The sequence below is a fragment of the Dermochelys coriacea genome, chromosome 3, assembly GCF_009764565.3.
Source record: "Dermochelys coriacea isolate rDerCor1 chromosome 3, rDerCor1.pri.v4, whole genome shotgun sequence".
Classification (NCBI taxonomy): Eukaryota; Metazoa; Chordata; order Testudines; family Dermochelyidae; genus Dermochelys; species Dermochelys coriacea.
Window position 1 is genome coordinate 158,416,317 of NC_050070.1, and position 24,084 is coordinate 158,440,400.

The 24,084-nt window shown below is 47.7% G+C and overlaps 1 protein-coding gene across 4 annotated transcripts in view; it reads right to left on the reverse strand.

Annotated features, from left to right (window-relative positions):
• GALNT14 (polypeptide N-acetylgalactosaminyltransferase 14) overlaps positions 1-24,084 on the reverse strand; it is a 186,341-nt gene that overhangs the window by 123,308 nt on the left and 38,949 nt on the right. Inside the window, exon 1 of one of the 4 annotated variants that reach the window (XM_043511653.1) lies at positions 1,235-1,389. The exons of the other annotated variants lie outside the window; for them this stretch is intronic. Coding sequence (XP_043367588.1) covers positions 1,235-1,246 — 12 coding nt within the window. The 5' untranslated portion in view covers positions 1,247-1,389. Of the gene's footprint in view, positions 1-1,234; positions 1,390-24,084 lie in introns of those variants that run through there. 4 annotated transcript variants of the gene reach the window in all.

Here is a 24,084-nt window from a genome sequence, read left to right on the forward strand (position 1 = left end):
GCAAAATGGGCCAGTATCACAGCCTGACATCCTCTGTGTGGCTCGGAACAGCTATTACACATATTACGTTAGTGTCCATAAGCCCAAGTTGAGATCAGGGCCCCATGAGTGCTGTACATATACCTAGTAGAGATAGTCCTTTCCCCCAAAGAGTTTATAATCTAAATAGACAAGAGAGCATGGGAGAAAGCATGGTTTATCCCCATTTAACGGATAGGGAGCCGAGGCAGAGAGAGACTATGCAAATTGCCTGAAATCACACAGGGTGTAGACTGGAACTCGGGTTTCCAGAGACTGTCTAGTGCCTTCACCACAATGCCATTATTCTTCTCTGGAGCCTTTCCATGCCACCCTTGGCAAAGTGACTCCTCCCTAATCTGGATGGTGTAAGAGGGTAGTTCTGTCTCCATGGACCATTTAGGCCCTGAACCAGCAAAGCACTTAAGTGCACACACAAACTTTAGGCACTTGAAGGGTCCCTTGAAGTCAGTACTCACATGCTTTAAGTTACAGGCTTAAGTGCTTTGCTGAGTCGGCGCTTGGGTTGCTCTGTACTGAGACTGCCAGCTGTGGTGGTCGTTTTGTGGGGACACCGTTCAGTTCCTGGTGCACTGTTGGTGTCAAGCCAGTCACAAAACAAAAGCCAGGGATTGCTCATTTTTATTGAATTTCTTCTTGGGGCAAAGTTGCCACCCCAGCTCACCCCTCCAGACTGGCTGTGGTACTGCAGCAACTTTTGCCGCAGTTCCTGCCCCACCAAAACCGTCTTTTGGCCTTCTGTAGTCATAGGCGCATCCTGGCCCTCCAGCCAGATCCCGTTATAGAGTTCTGCCCCTTCCAGTACCACAGAGTCCTTTACTCAAAGTCCTAAAGTAAAGTATATATACAAAATCCAAACCTTGTTGCTCTGGATAGCCCTCCTGTTGAGCCATATGCTTCTATGCCTCAATAAACTCTACAGCCCAGCAGCTCATGTGCTCCAAGGTTCAGGCCAGCTAGAGCTCCTCAGAGCCCCTAGCACCAGGCAGGCTTTCAGCTCACCCCTAGGCTAAGGTAGCCTGTCCTGTCTTGTCTGCTCATCTTCTTTCAGGGTGCTTCCCAGAGAAAGGGAACTCTCTATCTCCACTCTCCAACCCAGCTCCTTATGGAAACCTGCCCTGCTCTGCCCCAGCTGGGCTTTATTTCTAAATTTCTCCAGGTGCAATCACATCTCCTGATTGCAGTGGAGACATACCTTTTGAGTCATCCACAAGGAGAGAACCTAGGAACGAAGGCACTGAAGTACAGGCCTCCACCGTTTGTGCAGAAGTAGCGGGAGGGGCACCGGGCATCCTTCACAGCTTTGTCTATTTGGCTCAGTGCACCCCACCCTGCTTGGAGCTGGAAGCTCTGCTTGGCCCGGCTCTCTACTCGCTCCACCTAAAGCCAAGGCAATGCAGGCAGAGCCTCTGGTCCAGTTTCTCACCAGCCTGGATAACTGTGGGAGCTGCATGAGAAGCAATTTCATACTGTGAGACATGAACTCCCCAGATCCAAACGCTCCTAAAACATGTGCGCACGCACACCTGAAATACAAAACCATACCCAGATACGAATTTCCCTCTTGCTGTAATGCCTCCCCATGCCCACACCACCACAGAACACCCCGGAGATCGGGGGAAAGGTCTTTGAATTCCAGAGGCACGCAGGACCAGCTCCATTTAGAATCACTCATGAGTGCCCAGCACCCAGTATTAATTCCTTAAAACAATAAATTAGCCCAGAGGCTAGCCTGACACACGGAGACAAATCCTGTTTAATTATAAAGAAAAGGAAGGCTATTATATCCTCCTGGAGACCACTTCTGCCTGCTCTGTTTTATTTATACATGATACTGTATAATGAGCTGAATATTTAGGAGGTCAGCATAAAGTAAGCTGTTGCCTGGAGAAAAAAAAATACCCAGCTCTGTATAGATCAACAGCCAGGCAGTGAGTATGGTGGGGTGGGTTGCTCATTTCACTGCTGGCAAAGACCTCTTACATGGATCGTCTTTTTCCCCCCTACTCCAATCACACACTGGGGGATTGTTCCTTGTGGTACATTCTTCTGTCTAGCTCTAAAAGACACATCTGTTGGGAGACTATTCCACACTCTACCCCCCATCAGAAATGTTTCCTAATACTCAACACAGAACAAATGGATATAAACCGGCCATCGGGAAGTTTAGACTTGAAAGTAGACAAAGGTTTCTAACCATCAGAGGAGTGAAGTTCTGGAATAGCCTTCCAAGGGAAGCAGTGGGGGCAAAAGACCTATCTGGCTTCAAGATTAAACTCAATAAGTTTATGGAGGAGATGGTATGATGGGATAACATGTTTTTGGCAATTAATTGATCTTTAAATATTCATGGTAAATAGGCCCAATGGCCTGTGATGGGATGTTAGATGGGGTGGGATCTAAGTTACTACAGAGAATTTTTTCCTGGGTATCTGGCTGGTGAATCTTGCCCATATGCTCAGGGTTCAGCTGATTGCCATATTTGGGGTTGGGAAGGAATTTTCCTGCAGGGCAGATTGGAAGAAGCCCTGGGAGTTTTTCGCCTTCCTCTGTAGCATGGGGCACGAGTCACTTGCTGGAGGATTCTCTGCACCTTTAAGTCTTTAAACCATGATTTGAGGACTTCAATAGCTCAGAGATAGGTGCGAGATTTATTGCAGGAGTGGGTGGGTGAGATTCTGTGGCCTGCATTGTGCAGGAGGTCAGACTAGATGATCATAATATTCCCTTCTGACCTTAATATCTATGAATCTATATAGTTTCCTTTTGCTGAATTTAATCTCTCGCTCCTTGTTACCTTCACCTTCCACCTCAGACCACTCCTCGCTCCTTGGGGTTCACGCCTTTCAAGGACTTGTGGCCAGGTCTGTGCCCGTTTGATCATTTAATCAACCTATGTAAGATTTCACTCCTCATCTTTCTCTGTATGCCCTCTGATCATTGTTTGACTTTGTTGTTGCTCTTCACAGAGGTCCCTCTAGTTTGTTGGTATCTTCCTGACACTGATATCCCCAGAGCGGGATACGTTCTGGGCTATGCTTCTATTCCGTGAGAAAGGATGGGATTTGGGAGACCTGGGTTAAGTCCTTGCTTTGCTACAGACTTCTCGGGTGGCCTAGGGTAACTCACTCAGGCCCATATGCTCAGAAGAAGCATTAATGTGCCTGACCCCATTGATTTAGGCTGGTCTACACTAAGTTTTCCCAGAATAGCTATCTCAGTTAGAAGTGACAGAGCTATGTTTGCAAAAACCCTAGAGCAGACACAGTTATACCGACAAAGAGTCCTTTGAGCAGCAGAGCTTAGTGTGTTTGGGGAACTGGTTTAAAGTCTCTTGCCAATATATCTATACCAGCAAACCCTTTCTAGTGTAGACAAGGCATCAGTTTCTCTGTGTCTCAGAGTTCCCCCTTAAACAGGTGGGGGATACTTTCTGCCTCACAGGTGTTATTGAAAGGAATACATTAAAAAGTGTGCTCACTGTGGTCATGTATAATCAGTATCGTAGATCGCTCCCGGGCCTATCAAATTGTGAAGTAAGATCGATAAGACTCATCAGGCCTGCACTTTTGTATGACTCCAAATGCTGGGCACTGAGGAAGAGACAGGAAAAGATCTTGAACACAGTGGGAATGAAAATGTGAAGATGGATGCTTGGAGTTACAATGATGAGCCATGTTCAGAATGAACTAGTTAGGAGAAGCGTGAAGATGGTACCAATTACAGAAAAGTTGAAAGAGTCCAGGCTTAGATCATTTGAGCATGTGAAGAGAAGATCAAAAGAATATACAGGAAACAGGTTGTTATTGTCCACTTCTCAATGTAAGAGAAGGGTTGGAAGACTCAGAGCGAAATGGATGGAAATCACACAAGAGAGTTGTGGAGTTTCCGAAGAACTGCTTCAAGACAGACTAGAATGGAGGAGGAGGACTCAGAGCCCACCCCATATAGATGGGACTACGGCTAGAAGAAAAGGACAGCTCACATTGGTATCACAGCAGCTGTGCGCGCCACTGAAGGGTTGCTTCTCAATGCACTAAGCTCTTCTCTCTACCTCAGCAGGAGGAATTAAATTCAGCATAGGACTGAATTAAATTCAGCATATCTTTCCATGCTTCTGCCAATGATGCCCTTGTGGCTGATTCATGTCTGCTTTAAAGCAGATGAGGGTTCCCCAGTGACACCTCCGGAAGCAGAATGTAACTGAACAGCATCTCACAGCCTTCGAGAGTGTCTCGCTGATGCTAGGAAGGGTTATGTGCAGCAAGCCCGGTGTGATCAGGAGGTGCTTCCACGGTGTGTGTTCAGGAAGAGAGGTGGGATTAAAACTGAAGGGCTAGGAGAGGGAGCATTTCATGTAGTTGCCAGAGGCAAACTCTAGGAGGAAATGATTCTGAAGCAAGCTGTGTTTTGGTTGCGTCTCCTGAAATCCATAGTGCTTATTCATTACCTCTCTCTGCTCCCTCTGCGCTGCCTGAGTCCCCAGTAGGCAGAGAGCAGGCACAGCCAGCCTCTACCTCCTCTCCAGCCAGCTTCTCCAGTGGCAGGGGCTGTGCTGGGAATGGGGAGCAGCAGGAAGAAAGCAGAGTAGGACTGTGCTGTGCCCCAGCTGGCATTCAGTCCCCTGGGGGCTGCTCTTACCCATGCCAAAGCTGGGAAAAGAATCAGGGAGTTGTTATCAGTTCCCTGACAGACCACCCCCACCACACATATACTGGTACATCAAGGAGAACTTGGCTGCAGCAGATAAATTAGCCCCCTAATTTTCATGGGTCTGAAATATACATGGCTCAGGATTTGTATTAATAAGTAAATATTATCTTATTATTGTATAGCACTTCCATCCCACTAGTACTTTGCTACTGGTATGTAGATCGCTGTTAAATGCTCCCAAGCTGGAAGTTTAGAGTAAAGCAACAAAAGTGTATTTGGGGCTGGAGAAATTGATGTTTGAGGAAAAATTGAAAGAGTTAAATTATATAGAACCTGGTTAAGAGGGGGCACATGAGAACAGCTTACAAATATTGCAAGGGGGGGAAGGAACCATTCCCATAGAGTCGTATATGGCTATCACAGAGTAATCAAATGACATTCAGAGAGGCAACATTTAAGCTATTGGGAGAACAAAATGGTTTTGTAAAATACATTTTTCCCCCAGGGGCTGTATCTCAGAAACCCCTTTCTCAAAGGACTACAAATTTGTACCACTTCCACTACCTAGCACTGCCATAAGACACCACCAATTTCAAGATAATCTGTGCACGAAGCTAAATTTTAGAGGACTTAGAGGAGTCGACCTTTAAACAGAAAGCAATGCAACCCTAACTACAGCAGAGTGCAAGAGTGTTTCCTAGAAGTATTAGGCTCAGACTAGCCTTCCTGGGGAAGCAGTGGAAATTAGTTGGGATTGCTAATACTGAACAGGACAAAGCACTTGCTAGACTAACGAATTTAGGGAACAAGTCTGCATTGGCTGGAGGAGAGGCTGGGTGTGGCATTAGGCCTCTCCTGTCTCCAGCTTCTGGGATTCACCTCTGCGGGCTAGGGCAAAGTCTCCAGCACACAGTGCAATGCAGAGGGGAGGTGTTGGTCAAAGACATTAGGCTTATGTGAGACACACAACAGGAACTTTAATTTCCCCTCAGAGGAAACAGAGCCTTGGTTTCTATGATACCCTCGATGTGATAAGCCTGTATGGAACCCTTTACTACTGGGCTGGGCTGCATGCTTTACCCCTGGCAACCTGTCTACATTCACTGACTGCCTCTCACAAGCAATGCCGGCCCCTTGACCCCCTCCCCTCTCTACTGTCCTCCCTCCTTGTGAGCCAGCTCCTCGGAACAAAACTCCGGCTCTGTTCTGGCAGGCTCCCCAACGTGTCAGGAGAAGGCAGAGTGCGTCTCAGCTGCTGTTGAGTGCCTCATTAAGCGGAGCACCGCGGGCAGCTCCTCCACGGCCTAATGCGAATGCTTAATACCATTTTTAGCTGGCTTTCTGCATTCCTGCAAGGCAACCGAGCAGCAGGCAGGCAAGCCGGAGCCTCACTTCCCCGAAGGCTGGCAGCAATCAAGAGGCACAGAAATTGGAAACAGGAAGGCAGCGCTGTCTCCCCCATGCCAGCCATGCTCGGCTTTTCCCCTGGACCTTCCAAGGTCAAGCACCCTTGGAACCAGCCCAGACACCCATGGGCAGCGGAGGGAGCAAGGCACGGTGCAGCGAGACATGCTATTATTTGTTTTTGTCATAAGCTTTCCCACTGATTGTGCCTTTTCAGGATACACTGGAGGCACTTCACAGCCGTCAAGGTCAAACCAACCTCCCCAACAGCGTGTCGGTAAGAACAGAAGACGCTTTCTATTTCGGAGCCTGGCGCACTCAATCTCTAGCCGGGATTTGCTCCTTCACTTGCTAAGCCCAAAGCCTCCGAATAAAAAAAGGTTCAGTAGCTCTGAGGTTGGAGCAGGTTAAGCCTGTCCCTGCAGAGACGCATGTTCCAGTCTCAGGAGGACAGTGGGAGATGGAAGGGGTTTGTAGTGACCCTCTTGTCTGGCGGGGGGGAGGGAGCAGAGGAAGAGACCCCAAGGAAAATCCATTGCTCAGGCAGGTGTCTGTTGAAAGGAAGCACGTAATCACCCCTGCACTGGAGGAGCCCTCCAGCTGCAGCTCGGGAAAAGGGATCTTGAGGTTAATACACTTGGCATTCTCGAGCCGATCTGGCCTTTTCACAGCAGTGCAGCCAGCAGTAAAACACCCGGTAATTGCTTCTGTGGGGATATTTACCTGGCTTTAGAGGCTACTGCTGCTATCATTCCCCTGGATGATTGCCCTTCCAACCCAGCCTGGATGGGGGGGGGGCGAATGACAGCAGCAGAGTATTGACTTGAAACAGCACTCACTGAGCAGCCAGGCATGTGCTTCTCTTCGCCTCGTCCCCTCGATTGAGGGAACTTCGGTTTTCTTTTTACCAGTCGACATTTTCAATGCACCTGAATTTCCCCTCAAAAGTGGCTCATGATAAAGATACTTGACAGTGTCCTACATTACAGGACAAATATCTCCCGCTCTAGGCTTCTCTGAGAAAGGTCCTTTTCCCTAGGCCCTTTGCCAGTTAAGAAATAGAAATTTACAACGCTAATGCTAAAACAAGAAGAGCAATACACCCGTCATGGCGAAATAAGAAATGCTAGAGGAGAGGACTCGGGATTCCTGGGTTCTATTTGCAGTTCTGCCCCGACCTTGAGGCAAGTCTCCAGACATTGGTGCCTCAGTTTCCCCATTATTTATGTACAGTAATGCCCACAAGGTGCAAGGCATGCTCCAAACACTGATCCCTGCTCTGAGGAGTTCAGGGTGATAATTTTCACCGAGTGTGGTGAGATAATCAGGTGAAAGGTGCTGTTTATAAATGGCAATTTTTACTAACCTGTGCCAAAGAGCTTTACACTACAACTCTGGGGCACTGCCTGTACCATATTCATATTTTCCAGCAGACCCTGTTTGGAATAAAGGCAACACTGCTGCTGTCCAAACAGCACTTGGGAGAATCTGAGCCCTACCGAGACCCCCATGAGTTATTTAAAGGCAACTACACAAAGCCACTGTGTGGCTGTGTCCTGCATTGGCAGAGGGAAGCTGACTGGACAGGCTAACTATGGCTTTTGCATTTTTAGGGCCAGATTTGGAAAATCTGGTCTCTATATGTGGGAGCAATTTAGGCCACATAGATATGGAAATCCCAATACATCCACCAATAACCTTGGTGCATCAAAGGGGGATGGGAATCCAGTTAGGGACAAGCAGAACGTTATTGCCTTAGAATCCATTGCATCTTGTAATGAAAAAAAAAACAGCTTAAGAGCTCCAGCATACAGAACAATGCCCGCTCGACCTGGCTTTGCAAAGGGATAGGTGTTTCCGTGGCCCGTGTGCTAGAGCAACAGACCACACTGAGGATGGGGCTTAAGTCACAGTTATAGTATTACAGAGCGCAGCTATGGAACAGCTGCCAGCCCACACTCCTGTCAACTCTCCTGGAGAAGGAATTAGATGTAAAATGTTTGTGACAGCAGGAACTGATCTAAACCTTTGATCGCTTGGTACCTGCTGCTGCAGTGTTCACTCGGTGCCAGGTCTGGAAGGGACATGACTGACAGCACAGAAAATTCAGCAGGCATAATTTAGGGAATTGTGTCAGCCTATAGTTTCTCCTATCTCAGCTCGGTAATGGAAAATAAACCAGCCTGTTCCAAAAGAGCCATATAATTCACTCTTGGCACCATGTAATTCACAGGTAGCTCCTCTAAAAGGGCCCAACACAGTGGGGAAGATGAGGGGCTCAGGGGAAGGTGGCTGGGGTTGGGGAAAGGGGAAGGCCCAAGTAATTCATTCAGGCAGACTGAGAAGATAAGATCAGGCAAAGGTACTTGGAGCAGTGTCTGCCCCCTCCAGTGCAGAGAGAACTCAGGGGTCATGACAAGTGGAACGAGCTTTTACCACTAGAAATGTTTGTATTATCTGTGTAAATTTTGAGACTTACCCAGTGGATGGGGGAAAGTTTCACTGGTGGGGAGCCCCAGGAGACCCTAGCTGGGGGGCCAGAGAACTCCTGGGGGAATTCTGCACCACTGTGCCGGTGCAGAATTCATGTCCCCCACAGATTTCTTTGCTTCCCCGCAGAAAATGACAGGGAAGCAAAGGGAAGTCACAAGAGCAGTCATGCGCCCTTCCCCAGCAGCACAGGTGCGTCGTTTCATGTGCCTAGAGCAGCCTGCAGAGAGGTAAATCACTGCTGAGGGGCATTGCCACCCCCCAAACAGTGGTGAGGTGTAGGGGGATGCCACTGCCCCCCCCACACACACACACATTTCTGTGAGCACAGAGCTACCCAGGTGAGCAAGGCTGACTCTGCAGCTGGATGCCACCTCCTGGGTTCTCATGCCAGTCATCTTCCCCTTCTATGTATGCTAGCCACCCTGCATGGCTACTATCCTGTTTTCTGTAGAACAGTGAGTACCTACAGTGGGGCAGAGGGAAGAGGCAGTGCAGAAGGAGAGGGATGGAATGGGGCAGGGGGAAGGGGATGTGGGAGTAAGGGCAGGATGGGGGATTGGGAAGCATGAGCCTGGCATGCGGCAACCCCTCAGCAGTAGCTGGGGCTCACCCATTAAGCAGGATAGGCCCATCGAACCCCCACCCCAACAAGCCCATGCACCTGGACCCCCACTCCCCTGAGTCCCAACCAGCTGCACCAGGGCTCCCACCCCACCAAGTCCCACGCCCCCACACACCCAGACCCCCCCACTAGAGCCCCACTCCACCACACCCAGACCCCCCACTGAACCCCAACCACCTTCACCTGGACCCTCCTGCCGAGTCCCATTGCCCCTGCACCCGGAACTCTCCAATGAGCCCCTGTGCATCCAAATCCCCCCTGCACCCAGATCCCCCACTGAGCTGCCCGCACCCAGATTGCCCCAAACAGAACCGTCTCACCTCATACCTGGATTCCCCTGCACACTCAGCCACTCCACACTCTGATCCGGCTGGGCTGAGCTGCCTGTGCACACCTAGTACACCTGGCATGGAGGGGCAGGGCCCCGGGGAGTTTAGGGTAGGCCTGATCCTTGTGCCATGTCAAGGTGCAGCCTCACCACCGAGTCTCTGTTCCACGGGGGAGGTCTGTAGGTTGATCTCCCACCTCTGTGCAGCCAGTGGCCTGTGCTCCCCACTGCCATGCTGGAGCCTCCGTATTTATTTATTGACAAATACAATTTGCAGAATTTTAAAATATTGTGTGCAGAATTTTTAATTTTTTTGGTGCAGAATTCCCTCAGGAGTAAGAGCAGTGATCCAGGGAGTAGCAGAGCCACAGCAGAAGAAACTCAGGAGAAAGAGGCTGAGAAGCTAGCTAGTGTGGCTGGGGCTGGTGGCAAAAGCTCGTACCACTGCAGTTCACATGCAAGACTTTAATAGCCTGGCAGAGAAATCTGGCGTGGCTGCCCGCAGCCCCAGTCACTGTCTTCTGAGGTCCTTCCCACCTCCCCACAGGCTCAGCCCTATTAGTAAATATTAAGGTCTCAGTCCCCGGAACACTTGGGTACATCTAGACCACAAATTAAGGTTCAACTGTGGCACAGGAAGGCACACCCATGCCAGGGTTAATCTAGATAGCGCGGGTAACATCAGCAGGGAAGATGTGGTGGCACTGACTCCGTCATGGGCTAGCAACCCAAGGTCCCTTGTGGGATTGCACTGGAGCTCTTTGTGAGACAAATAACAAGCCTCCCTCCTTAGGCTTCAGAGCCCAATCTGCAACATCTACAGAGCTCTTTTTAGTGCCACAGCACAAGCCTGAGTCTGGCAACCTGGGCTCAGAGGCTCACTGTCACGGGGTTTGAATACAAGTTTGAGGGTGTGGGGAGGCGTGGGTCTTTGATCCTGCTTTTGGCCCACCTCCAAAATTCAAGTGCCACATTTGACATATTCAGCCTTATAAATCTGAGGTGGATCCTTGGGTGGTGTAAATCAGCCTAGTCCCACTAAAATCAATGGAATGGTGCTAATTTACACGAGCTCTGGATCTGGCTCTGTGTTTGGAACCTAAGCCTGAATTCCTAATTCTTTAGGCTGCTGAATCCCCTGAGAGACAAACTTCTCAGGGTCCCCTCTAGAGGGGCCCCTCCCCATAGGAAGCTCTCACCCCCTTCACCCCTGCCTCTCCAGAGGACATCTCCTTGCTCATTTGAATCATGCACCTCACTGCAGCAACATGAGGGAACTTGCCAAGTGAGAGAATGTCACTGGCTGACCTAACGACACTTGGCTGCCTTACAGATTTCTCTACAAGTGTAGAATCATCCCTGCAGGGAGGTAGGAGATCACTCTGGAAAAAAATAACAGCATCTGCCATAGCAAAAAACCCCTCCGCCACCACAAGCAACACCTGCTTTCCTAGAGGGACAGAATTACAGAGAGTTTTCTTCCTCAAAAGAACTAGACACCCCCTCCCTGCCACCGCCTCCACACTCACTTGAAGGAAGCGCCTAACACAGCTCCCTGCATTTCTAGGAAGCTCACTGAGATGTGAAAGGAAAAAAAGAAAAGATTTAATTGGCATTGTAGAAAATGACAATTACAATCCTGGCTGCTTCTCAGTGCATTTACAATTTTATTGGAAGAGGAGGTTGGGATCTGGCAGGCCACCAGCTCGGCTCAGATGACTCAGTTCATCAGCACCACCAATTAAATAATGAATCCAAAGTTAAAAACTAGGAGGCTAAATGGCTTTGCAAGGCTGTTTCAGTATTTTTCAGGTCTGGCACATGTGCCCCCTTTTCCCTCTCCTCCCTGGCTGGAGTCTAATGGTTTCATGACATGTGAGTGATGAGCAGAGTCACACTGGTCCTTATTGTGAGCAAAGATTTGTTTTCTTTCATCCCAGCCGTTCTGCTGCTCCTTTGTGGGAAGGTTTCCCCAGGCAATAGGAGTGACAGGACGGGGAGCCTGGCAGCAGCAAATAGAGGAGTGGCAGAATGATATACATAGAATATGGAGAGATCGTTGGCCACTGCTCTGGAATGGATACACAGGAAGCAGTGTATATTTTGGGCCCCTCTGTCCCACAGCCACAACTTTCTGGTTTTCAAAACCCTCCATTGCCCCAGTGTACCTCAGACCTTGTCTCACTCTATGCCCCTCACTGTTCCATGTGCCCACCTGCCACCAGCCTTCCATCTGTCCCTCCTTACAATCTCTCCTCCGCTGGCGAGAGAGCCTTCTCTTCTGCCCACCAAACAGCCTCTCCACATCTCTCCATCTCATTGATCCCTCAGCCCTTCTAAAAATCTAATCTGAAAATCTATCTCTTCCCAGGACTCTGTTGGCCCTGCTTCCTCCACTGTTTTAGATCATTTACATCGCCCAAGGATTTGGGGAGAGAATTTGCAAGAAAGGTGCTGCACACATTCTCTTGCATTAGAAAGGTCCTGGCAGCCGACTGGCTCCCAAAGGGGCAATGCCCAGAATATATTTCAGGCCAGCACAGGAATCAACTCGGCTACATTCTTCAACACAAGATCATTATAACTTGGAAAGAAAGCTGCGTTACCACCAAAGGCAAAAACACTGGAGCTATCTAATCCTTTTACCCTGGCTCAAATTCAGAAAGCATTTCAGTGTCAAAGACTGCGTCAGTCGCAGCACCACCCCGCCCCCGCACACACACATGCACACATACACATTCTGGCATATCTGGATGGGATCAATGTCACTGCACATGCCTATAAACTTGGAGCAAAAAATAAACCAATCCAGCCACTTGGTAGTCATCTGACAGGGCAACGGTGAAAGAGCCCCATGAAGCATGGGGTTCTGGATGAAGATGAAAACCCAGAGGTGGAAGGTTTTTTATTATTGTTATTAAGTATTTTAATTTTACACTGATTACCACCATATATGTCATTATTGATAAAGAACAGAGGATTTTGCCATTGTCAGTAACAAGAATGCAGCCTAGAAATCTTGATGTGCAGGTACTGCTGAGGCATAAATGAGTTCCCTTTGCTGACACAGGAATGAGTTTTCATTATAGCCAAAATATAAGGCTGCAGCATGAAATGCAGCTGGTTTAATAACTCCCTGAATATTTCTGGTCCATTTCCAGTGCTATTCTAGCCACTTTGATTGACATGGAACCTTTGCTGCAAAGCATCCTTGAACCATGAAGGCAGGTAGGTTACAGCTTGGAAACTCTGCCAGGTGTCTCTCTCTCTGCTTGCGTTCCAGGGAAGCAGGCAAACAGGCACAGCTGGCCTGGTTTTGTTTTTTCCCCCTGTAGGTTTTAAACATTGCTTGAGGGTATATTTTTATCATTTGCATTTGGAGCTGGGAGACACTGGAAACTCAGACAGGCCAGTCTGGACCGTGCAGCAGTTTTGTGAGGTGCCCAACTATGGGTGAAGAGGAGACCCAGCAAAGCCGTTTTCTCCTGATGCATACCTCAGGCCTGACCCCAGAGCGGAGCTGCTGGGATTCATAATAATCTGGGATTCAAAGCATATCAGTGCTCACACTCACCCTTAGTAAACAGTGACTGAAAGTTATCACTATTTGATGGATGTTCAGTGGCCTGCGTGAAGTGAATTGGTGGGTCTTTGTCAGCTTGCAACTGAGCAAGTATCTACATCAACCAACTGGCTCTAATCAGCACTCTGGTAGGCGATGTCAGCAGAGACGCCCAGGACTGGAGTGCGTATGGAGACTCAGCTACCATCCCACACCTTGCACTGGGGTCCCTCCTGCTAGTTAGAGCTGAGGCTCACAGGCAGAGCACTGTGACTTTCAGATCGTCAGGTGCCAATCCGGAACCTTTTGCAAGCCGCAACTTCACATGAAGTATTTGCTTCAATATTATAAAACACACACACACACACACACACACACAAAAGGTTGATGGCCTCAGAGCTCCCCAAGTGAAAGGCTAGCACAGCCATGAAATGCTCACGAACCACTGCAGGCAACAGGGAGGAAACAGAGGGGTCACACATGCCCGTTTAGCTGTAGAAAAGAAAACCATGTAGGGTCAAGAGCAACCTAACAGTGCAGCAAGCTAAGGGCATAGCAGGTTCTAAAGACCTGGGTAGGAAGCAGAACTTCTGGGGACTCTATGACTCTATCAGAACCTCGGATTATGCTTTCCCAAACATATCCATATTTAAAGTACATCTGAATCAAGAAACGCTGCTCACCAGCTTTGAATGCATTTCTAGTTCCTGGGGCCTGACTGGCATTTTCCCCATCCCCATCTGCACTCCATCTTGCCATTTGGGCAGGAGACGCAAGTGTTTGGGTAGCTAATACACCTACTCCCCTCTTCTACTGCTTCTTTGAATGGCTGCAGAATCACAGTAGAGGTAGAGAGCATCCTGGGATATCCCAAAGTCTATCCCAGAATGCTCTCTACTATGCCTGGTCACCCAAGCTGTTTACTCCCCTTCCCTTTGCCTTACTGCCCTGCCAGTCTATAAACCAGTCACCTCTAGGACCGTCAGGCTGTCTTGTGGGCTTTGAAACTCCTGAAGTAGAAAACCATTCAAGCTCTCAGCTTCTAAACTAGAAGAGTCAGCACCGTGGCAGCCTGCTGTTTTCCTTAACTAAGGATTTTTTTCCTCTTTTCTTGCAGAGTAAACATGTTGGCTCCATTAGAAGCTATAAAATATTTACCAAGCACTAAGCACTTTGCTTTCAAAAATCCTCTTTGGGGATGGGAGAAGACCCAGGGAGCACAGAGCAAGGCTTGAACTTTGGTTTTAGTCAGTCATTCTGTAAGGTTCATGGCCCTCTGTACATGCTTGATTCACCTCAGTTCTCAGGGGGATGGGTTCAAGTTGCTAGGAGTCTGTAGCATCCAGAAGCCAAGAGGATCAGACACAATACCGCAGATGAGATCAGAGACTGCTACTAACTGGCTGCAAAGGAAGCCATGAACTTGCCCTCCTAGCCAAAGATAAAGAGGTGCTACAGAAGCACTGTAAAGGGGGTGGGGAAAAGAGAGAGAGGAATATATTGCATCTTAGTCTAATACAATCAAAACAGTGTTTATCTTGTGCGGCATTCTCTGTACAAGCCATATTCCAAAACCACTTACAGAGCTAAGTAATTCAATTATAGAGTCAACTACTAAGCAGCAGCAGTGGGCAGGGCCCAGTTCAGGAGAGACAGGAGAAAAGTTACATCTGCAGTTGAAATTTTAAAGGAGATGGAAAGTAGATGAGGTGGAGAGACAGAGGCTGTTCTGCACAGCTGGAGCTGCAGAGGCGAAGGCTCTCGCACCAAGAATGAAAAGATTGTGAGGAGGTGCAGGGAGGAGGCCAGTGTGAGATGAACAGAGGGAGTAGGAAGGGCAGAGAGAGAGAATGTGTGTGCACAGCTGTGGAAGGAGCTTCCCTGTCTGAAAGAAGTCAGCTGGCACAGACATACAGAGTAGTTTTACTGGGATCTCAGGATCAGGACACCCTTCCTACTAGGGATCTGTGAGCCGGAAGAACATTTTGAGTACTAGGCAAGAGTTGGGCAGCGTTACCACTACCTATATAAATCATTAACACAGCAAATACAGGCACTAGAAACCAGGGACTGGCTAAATCCTGGATCCAAACACATCCCAAACTTTGCAAGAAACCAGATCTGGCTCCAAACTTTGCATCAGCCGTAGAATTGCCAAAATAATATCCTCACATTATTTCTACCTCTGTTGGAACTAGATAGCAAAGGAAGTCTCACAAGAAGTAAACAGCTTTGGATAAGACTATCATTTTGCATAGGTACAAATTACACCTTTGAACCTTCTGGAGTTTGCCTGTCACTAGTCTTATGAGACCATACTCTGAGGGTCCAATCCTGCAAGCCATCTGCAGTCAATGAGCATTCTGTGCACAGATGCATTGATTCCTCTGTTTGTTTTTTACAGTGTATATTACTGCCCAGATGAACAGAGAGGTCCAGAGAGACGCAAACCTTTCCCCTTTGTCTCCCCAGAGCTAAAAATCCAAATCACTACAATTCAGCACTCTCATACCTTTCTCCATTCATAGTGAAAGTAATCCTACATCAGCTGAAAAGAAAGAGATCTCAGAAAACGTTCAGGCAAGAACATCAGGAGGTGGCAATGTGGTCTAGTGATAGTTAGAATGAAGGACTGAGAGTCTATAGACTCCAGAGTACTTTTCCCAGCTCTGCAATTGACCCCTTTGTGCCAGCTGTAAAATTCAGATCATAATGCTCACTTACTCCTCGGGGTCATGGTGAATGAATGCATGTAAAATGTATTAAGATCCTCAGATGAAAGATACAAAGTAAATGCAAGGTATTATCATCATTAGAAAAAATACCTGAGAGGTCTAATGTTCCATACCACACTATATAATCCAGATCAATATCTAACCCTATCTGATGCCACTTATGTCAAAGGAAGGGGCAATCCAACCCTACCTCATCTAACTGCATTAGATTAATTCCTTCCAAACCGCAGTTGGCAATAAATAGGTCCATGCCCTGAAGACTGAGAATTGACTTGCAGATGGAGAGAAGCCTCAGTGCTTCCTCTGCCCCATCAGCCTGACAGTTTTTGTTTCCCCGTCATGTCATCAAAACACATCACATCTGCTGAGCTCCTGGCATTTTCATGCAGACCCTACTCCAGTTACACACACAGCCTCTGCTGTTTTCCCAGGTCAGCCAACTACCTCTTTAAAACCACTGAGTCGGGGAACGGAGTGTTCAGAGGGATGGAAAAAAAATCTCTATTGATGCTAAAGGAAACATATCCAGGTTATTTTAAAAGCTTCCCTCTTCTCTGCCAGTGCCTGACATCCCCCTTGGCTTTCTATTTTGTGGTGGGGTGGCATTCCATGGCTTGAGATCTGGGTGGGGCCATGGGGAATGGACACAGCAGCTGCTGTCCAGGGGCTGGTATTTCTGTTCAGAACAACAACACAAAGACCCAGAGCAAAGGGCCTGAAAGTGTCCACACATTGCAGAATGGAACCAGACAGCAGTGGAGGGAGATCAGACCAGACCAGAGTGTGGGATAAAAGGCAAAACTCAAAGGTTTCTGTCCCAGAAGGTAGTGTCCTCTGGGGACAGTTCTCTCCCCACCAGACCCCCAATGAAAGAAGCCTTGCAGTCAGCCTACATACAGCACTGTCTCTGTTGCTAACTGTTCATTCCCAGAACTGTCTCTCTTTGGTGATTTACCACTGAATTACATGCCCTCCCACAAGATATCCCTGCAGCCAACATATTTATCTATCTAGTGTCTAATGTTTTCTTAAAGGGACATTACTTTTTTTTTTAATGACAGTCTAATGGTTCTGTTTTTCACTCACTGCAAAATGGTTTTCACCCCCGAGTGATTTCTGCTGTTCCCTCATACAGAGACAACCCGTCCTCAGCCAGCTCCTTAACTATAATATACCTGGAAGGTCTCCCCAGTTATTTATATTACAGTAGCAGCTTGAAGATCAGGACCTGACTGCGTTCAATGGTGTACAATCACACAGTCCCTGTTCCAAAGAGCTTCTAAATTCACACGGCAAACAAAGGACGAGAGGGGAAATAGAGGCGACTTGCCCAAGGTCATAAAAGCCATCATTATAACCTGGGTCTCCTGACTTCCAGTCCCATAACCTGTTACGTTCACAGCTTCCAGACAGAGAAGTTGGATAAAAACAAATACTCTTGCTGGAAAGTTGCAGTGTAACTCTACTTTATTTCTTAGAATTTAGAACAACAACACACAAGAACCCAAAGACAGAGAGGAAGAAAACAGGCTGCTCCCCTCAGGCAGTGAGGTACAACTTATCACACCTTGCTCTAGGCTGGCTTTTTGCAAAATGACTGTTTGCATGCTTGCTTCCTTACAGAGATTCCCTTGCCTGCAGGCAGGACCAGGAAACCCCTGTGCATTTAAAGTGTTAGGTCTAGAATTTTAATACAGTTTTCTATACACCCCATTATCCACTAGTCGACATTGCCTCTATTGAACGGTACCCCTACTCCAAGCCACAGAACAACCTCTATGATGATCATGCTCTCTCCTACTATGTAGGGAGGGGAGTAGCTAGTGAACCTGTGAGGTAGCTGATCCACTTGTCCTGCCCCTCTCCTAAATTCTTGCCTTGCCTTGACACACAGGGAACCACCAAGGAGCTTCCCAGGTGTACACCCCATGAGTGGGCTCTGCAAAAGTGCCCCAGCTCCACTCCAAAGGGGCCCTCTGCAGGTGCAGCAGAAGGGGGAGGATTTGGCCCTTAATCCACATTGCGTACGTCTATTGGTTCCTGCCTTGGCCTTGTGTCTCTAGCAATCTGGTATAAACACATCTGTTATTGTTTTCTTGCTAGTGTCACCATCTACAGCTCTGAGAACGTTTTTGGCTAGAGCCAGAATGGGGACACTCACAGCATGGCTTATTTTTGTTTTCGTCACTCCCAGTGGCATTTGTTTGTTGTTTGTTAATTTCTTGGCAACCCAGTGGTGAACCATAAGAGACGTGCAGAGATGTTTCGAATCCGGAGGACACTCCTCAGCAGCATGGTACATGTCAGACATAACTCAGAAGCTCCTTGATGCTCCTGTCATCTGTCTCAAAGGCAGAGAACGATTTTTCAGAGAAAGTCTCATTATTCAAAAAACAGGTGCAGGTCACTCAAATCTACCAGAGCTGCTGGAAATAGAGAACAGCAACTAGCTGTTCTGCTGAGCTGAGATCAGGGACAAGTCTGCAAGATGTTCAGCAGGGGAGAGATGACTGATTGATATATTATTCCAGCAGGACACAGTTCTTGTAAACAAATAGCCTTGGTTTGGTTTATTCCTGTTATGCTCAGTAACATGCAGTGAAACCTACTGATTCTGTTCTGATGGTGATTTCTTAGCTTTCTGTTTTACTGCTGGGGAAAGGTAGAAAATTGACCGCACTGGAGATTGCTCTGTTTACCCGCACCAAACCAAACTTTATTTGCCTCCCCAGTTCAGATTGTTCAAGTGTAATCCCACCAACACAATCCCTAGAAACCACCAGTTAAGGCAAGCATTAGTCACATGCTGTAACATCCAAACAGTGTCCGACTCCTCCCCGGAATAGCAAATCCACTTGCACTTCCATCACAAAACCAACCTCAGTGCAAACTCCTCTACATCTCCCTCAACCGTATGACTAATGGCAGCTCGATTGACCCAGACACAAAGGAGGTGGTAACATCTATCATATCATTTCTATATGAAAAATGTAGGTAAGGGGAGTTAACAATGTGCACATATAACCCTATCCCCACTCAAGCCTCCTGGCCTCCCTAATTCCCCCATTGCAGAGCTCCTCCACCCACTGTGCCCCTCTAGAATCCCCCATCCTGACCCCTGCTGCCCAGCCCACTCCCAAAGGTCAGAGAATGGCAGTAGCCAGTGGAAGACAGTTCCATTGGCTTTTTCCTGCAATGATAAAGGAGGCTGATATAGAACTAAGTGTATAACGCTTGTGTGTTTAAATTTAACGTTTCCAAAGTGACCTCTGTCCGAGGCGGGAATGAACTTGTGGGGAAGTCTAGAGCTGGCAGCAACTGTGCTTCTGCAGCAGGAGGAGCCCGAAGAAACCTTACTCTTTTAGATATATCCCAAAGGGCTCATTCTTAAATGTTCCCTCTGCCAATGTGGGTAAATATTTGAGCAAGAAAACACTACAGGCTCACGAAGAGCGAGTGTGTTAAATATGGAGAGTAAATTCAGTAATTAAATGAGGAGTTTTAGTCCTGCTTTAAGCTCAGATCTCACTGTAACCTTAAGCTCAGAGCTACCAGGGCTCCTTTACAGAGCCCTAAAACCTGACCCAAACCCAGTGGGACCTGACTACAAGTGTCAGGTTCAGGTCAGATTGTCTCTGCTCACCTCCTCCTGCTCATGAAGTTGGGGTGGTGGTGGCTGGGTGCCCCTCTCCTGGCGGTCGCTGTGGAGCGACCGCACTGAGGAGTTGTGGTGCCTCTCACACACAGCACAACTGGGGTGCAAGCAGCTGTTGCTCTGCCAGCCCCAGAGGCAGGAGACAATGGCAGAGGCCATTACTCAGGTTGAGGGGGAAAGGTTGGGTCAGAAAACTATTCAGTCCCCTTGGGCTTAGGTCAGGTGCGCTTGGGTCCAGTTCCAGCTTAAAAATTAGATCTGTGCAGACCTCTAATCCATGGAGAAGGTCTAACATAGACAGCAGGGCAAGCTTTCCCCAAACTGCACTCAGCCCTGTTGTGGAGGGGCCATGTCCATGATTGGGACTTCTTGGTGCTATAGCAATACACATTATTATTAATAAATATTGAGTCCTGGGCCTCTCTGCTGAGACTAGTGTGGTGGCCTTGTCTCTCCAACCCTTGTCTACTTAGTAAGTGGACTGATATCCTTCAATTTGTTTCACAAAGGCCAAGGACCTTCCAGGTGGAATACCTTTCCAGTAGTATTTGAACAGACAAAATATTCACAGCAGACCTCAAGAACAGCTAGATGGGGCTATGGGTTTGTAGTTCGATGTGAGCCCACCCTCCAGAAAGTTTGGCACACATTTCCCAAAAGCCTAGCTGAGGTTTTTCGCAAATTGCCCTTTCATCAGCTAGCCCACTCTCCAAGACAAACCCTGGTTTACCCTTTCTCCTCAGTCCTTCGGTGAGAAGCCGGGGCCTGAGGACTCAATGGGGGGATTTCCCCTGGAGTTCATCAAATTCTAATGGCAAGGCCTGGTTTACTTCCCAAACCCACCAGCAGCTTTCAGTTCCCCAAAAGGCTCCACACAGACGCAGTCACTACCAACGTAAGCCAAATGAGAACATCTAACGGAGAGGAGACGGCAGCGCACTGCCATTCCCCTGAGGCAGCCAGTCCTCTTTGGTTTCTGTTTTTGTCAGAGTGAAGCCAACAGAAGGCAGATGAATAGGACCCCGACATGCAGGCTGAGAGAACACACTGGAAAGGAAGCGGCTCTCTCAAAGACTAGCATGTTAATGCACACACTTGAATCAGGAGGATGATGATGAAATGCTTTTAAGAGTTTTAATCAAGGAATCTGTCTCCTCCTCTGACTCAGCAAACTAAAGAGAGAATTGCAAGGAAGGTGATTTTTTTTATTTACATAACAGAAGGAGCATTGTGGGGGGAAAAGTCACAAGCACATCATGTGAGTCTTTACCATTCTAATAAGTGCTAAGTAGAAAAAACAGAATATCATAAATCAGCTTGATTTGTATGGTTCTCTCCCCTCCCCCTGAAACATCATAATATTTGGAGATTACAAGAAGCTATGGCCTCACCAGTCTATTTGATAGGCCCCCCATTACCAAAGCATCTCACAATCTTTAATGCATTCCGTCTCAACACCTTTGTGAGGTAAGGCAGTATCCCCATTTTACCGTGGTAACCGAGGGTATGTCTACACTTAAAATGCTACAGTGGCATAGCTGCAGCAGTGCTTCAGTGTAGACACTACCTATGCAATGGGAGGGGTTTTCCTGTCTGTGTTGGTTATCTACCACCCCGAGAGGCAATAGCTAGGTCAACAGAAGAATTATAGCACTGTTTACACCAGGGGTTAGTTCAACATAACTATGTCTCTCAGGGGTGTGGTAGGTTCCGAATGTAGACCAACCCTCACTTGGCCAGGCCACACAAGTTTTGGGCAGGGCAGAGCAGAGACTTGGACCTACATCTCCCAATTCCTAGGCAAGTGCCCTAGCCACTGGACTCCTTCTATGTGCAAAAAACAGTACTGTACATACATTTAGTGAGACTGTCCTGGCCAAAGGGCTCACAGTCCAATTCAAACTAGAAGTAACCCCAAGCTACATTCCTTGCTCCAAATACACTCAAAATTTGAGGTGAGGGTTGTAACCCAAACCTAGGTTAGAATTTTACAGCCCAAGCCTATCATTCTCAGGGGCCAAACCTCCTGACTTGAACATGTTCAAACATTCATGTCCTCCAAACCCATCTCGGACTCAAGTGCAGATAATACAGTTCGGTCACATATAATGCACAAGGTGAAGGTGCAAACTTGAAGCATCGGCGATGTCAGGGAGAGATCACCATTGATCTGGTTTATGAAGGTATGTATTGGTCCCAATCCAGCCAGGATTGGTAGCCTGGTGACTGTTTGCTGGGCTGCATGAAGTGGGGAAATACTCTCGGTCCATTCCCTCATGGGCAGGTGCATTTAGGATCATCAGGGGTGCAGCTGGTCAACCATTTTCCATGGAAAGTTGGATTTTAATACAATGATAATTTTCACTGAAAGTGTCTGCTGCTTCCCTTGAAAGTGTCCAATTTTTCGTTGAAAAACAAAACCAAAAAAAAAAAAGGAAAAAAAAACAGTTCAGGTTTTTGGCTCTTCCAACAAAAAACTGACATTTTCAGTGGAAAAATAAAACATTTCCCAGCCAGCTCCAGTCAGCAGTCCCTTATATAACAGCTCAGTTATGGCCAAGACCTAGCAAGACCCCTGGGGGAGGAGGGCAGAGGACATCAGATAGCACAGGCTGTAAGCAAATCTGGGAACTAGAAAGACAGAAAAAACTACACTACTATCTCTGCTCAGCAGCCTCAATAAAAAACAATACTGCAGTTGAGTCCTGTCTCTTCTCTATTACACGGGACACCACAGACTCCATAGGACAAAACCCAGCGGGCAATAGCTGACGCACTTGTTGGACAGTCACAGCAGAGCCCAAGAACTGAGCAAGCCAGAGGGACAGAACTACCCTTTAATCTTCAGATGTGGTTCCTCCAAGGTCAAGATCAAGCCACCATCAGTAGTGTGGGCGGGCTGATGACAGCTTGCCATGCCCGTCTGATGCTGTACATGTTCTGAAGCTAAGGAGAGGTCTCCTGAGTCTAGTGCTTTTCTCCAGTACTCCATTGTCTTTCAAATCAAAACTCCCTCTCTGAGTCAGCGCAAGCACAGTAAGGTAGAAGCTGGGAGGTCATTGTGGTCTATCCAGCACAGAACTAGGAACGAGCGTGTCTCTTGTTTTTAAATGATCGAGGGATGTGAGGAACTGCAGAGGCAGGAGAACATGTAAATGCTGAAGTGGATTGTTATAGATCAACTCTGCCAAAAACAGAGCAGAAATTAAGAACTCTCCCCCGCAGAGTTATACAATGCCAGTCACCTTTGGTGTAGCTGTTTGAAACAAGTTGGGATCTCGGCCCAAGGCACATCACAGAAATTACTGCCTTGACTGGCACTAACTGGGCCCACAGTGACCATCTCAACAGAGAGGCCAAGGATTGGATGGGCACTAATGAAAAGCTTGTTTCTCAGCCTCTGGAGACACCGAGGCATACTGGGTCTGTAGGCAGTGTGTGGTCCCCAGCATTAACAGAACCCTTCCGTCTCCAGAGCTAGCAATCAGGCACAAGCACTGCATTCATTTTGTCAAGATTTTGTAAGAGACAGCAAGTGAAAGAAGTTGGCAGTAAGGGAAGTGCCATGGAAAGAATGGGCTCTGAGCAACCTTCATTCAAAGATGCAGCTTCCCCTTTCTCAACTCCAGGTCTGACTAACTTTCTCACACACACACGCCCCTTCTCCTCCTGCCCCCTACTATCTCTAAATGGGAAGAATCTCATCAAGGGACATATTGTTTACGCAGCTGCAATTCTTGAGTCACTTCACTGATGTCAAGGGACATATGCTGTTGCACATCCAGACTGGCAGTGGTTAGTCTCGGCAGCAACAAGCTTATACTCAGTGCAACAGAGGTATGGGAATAAGAGGTGGATCTAAGCTACCCTTCAGTTCCTCTGACACTGGGGCCTATAGCAGCTTCTGGCACAATAGACAGTAGCATAAAGCCTGCTCCAAGTTATGCCAGCTGCTACAATTCCATATAGACTGTGCGGCTGGCCAAGAATCACTGTGCGCTCTGCCCTAACCCTGGCACTCCCACCTCCTGTGCCAGCACTGTCTATCTGAGTCCCCTCTGTGCCACTGGAACAGTGTGAAGGCATTTAGGCAGGGCAGAGGGTCTGACCCAGTACCTGGTCCTAAAGTTGCTCCATAGCATAATGGAACTATTTCCTTCCTACTGTAACTCTGACAACATCTCCCTGGGCCAAAGGTCTGCTTTCATCACCTCAGTGAAATGTCACCAGGGGTGATTTAGAAGTGTTGACAGCAAAAACTGGCCCCAGATGTACTGTAGAAATTACCAGACTGGAACATACCAATGGTCAGTCTAAATCCAGTATCCTGTCTCCAGCAGTGGCCAACAACAGATGCCTCAGAGGAATGGGTGATGGAAGGAATGCCGCATTAATGCCTCTTAATGTATACTGGCATTATATAATATGTAGGGATTTTTGTTCCCGACCACCACTGATGCTGTAAATAATAAAAGCAGATATTCCCTGCAATTTTATCCTAGCTAGTATAAGGAATCAGTGTCCGAATCCCAAAGTTTGCTTCTTAATATCCTCCAGCAACGAGTTCCATAGGCTACATTACATTACAAAACA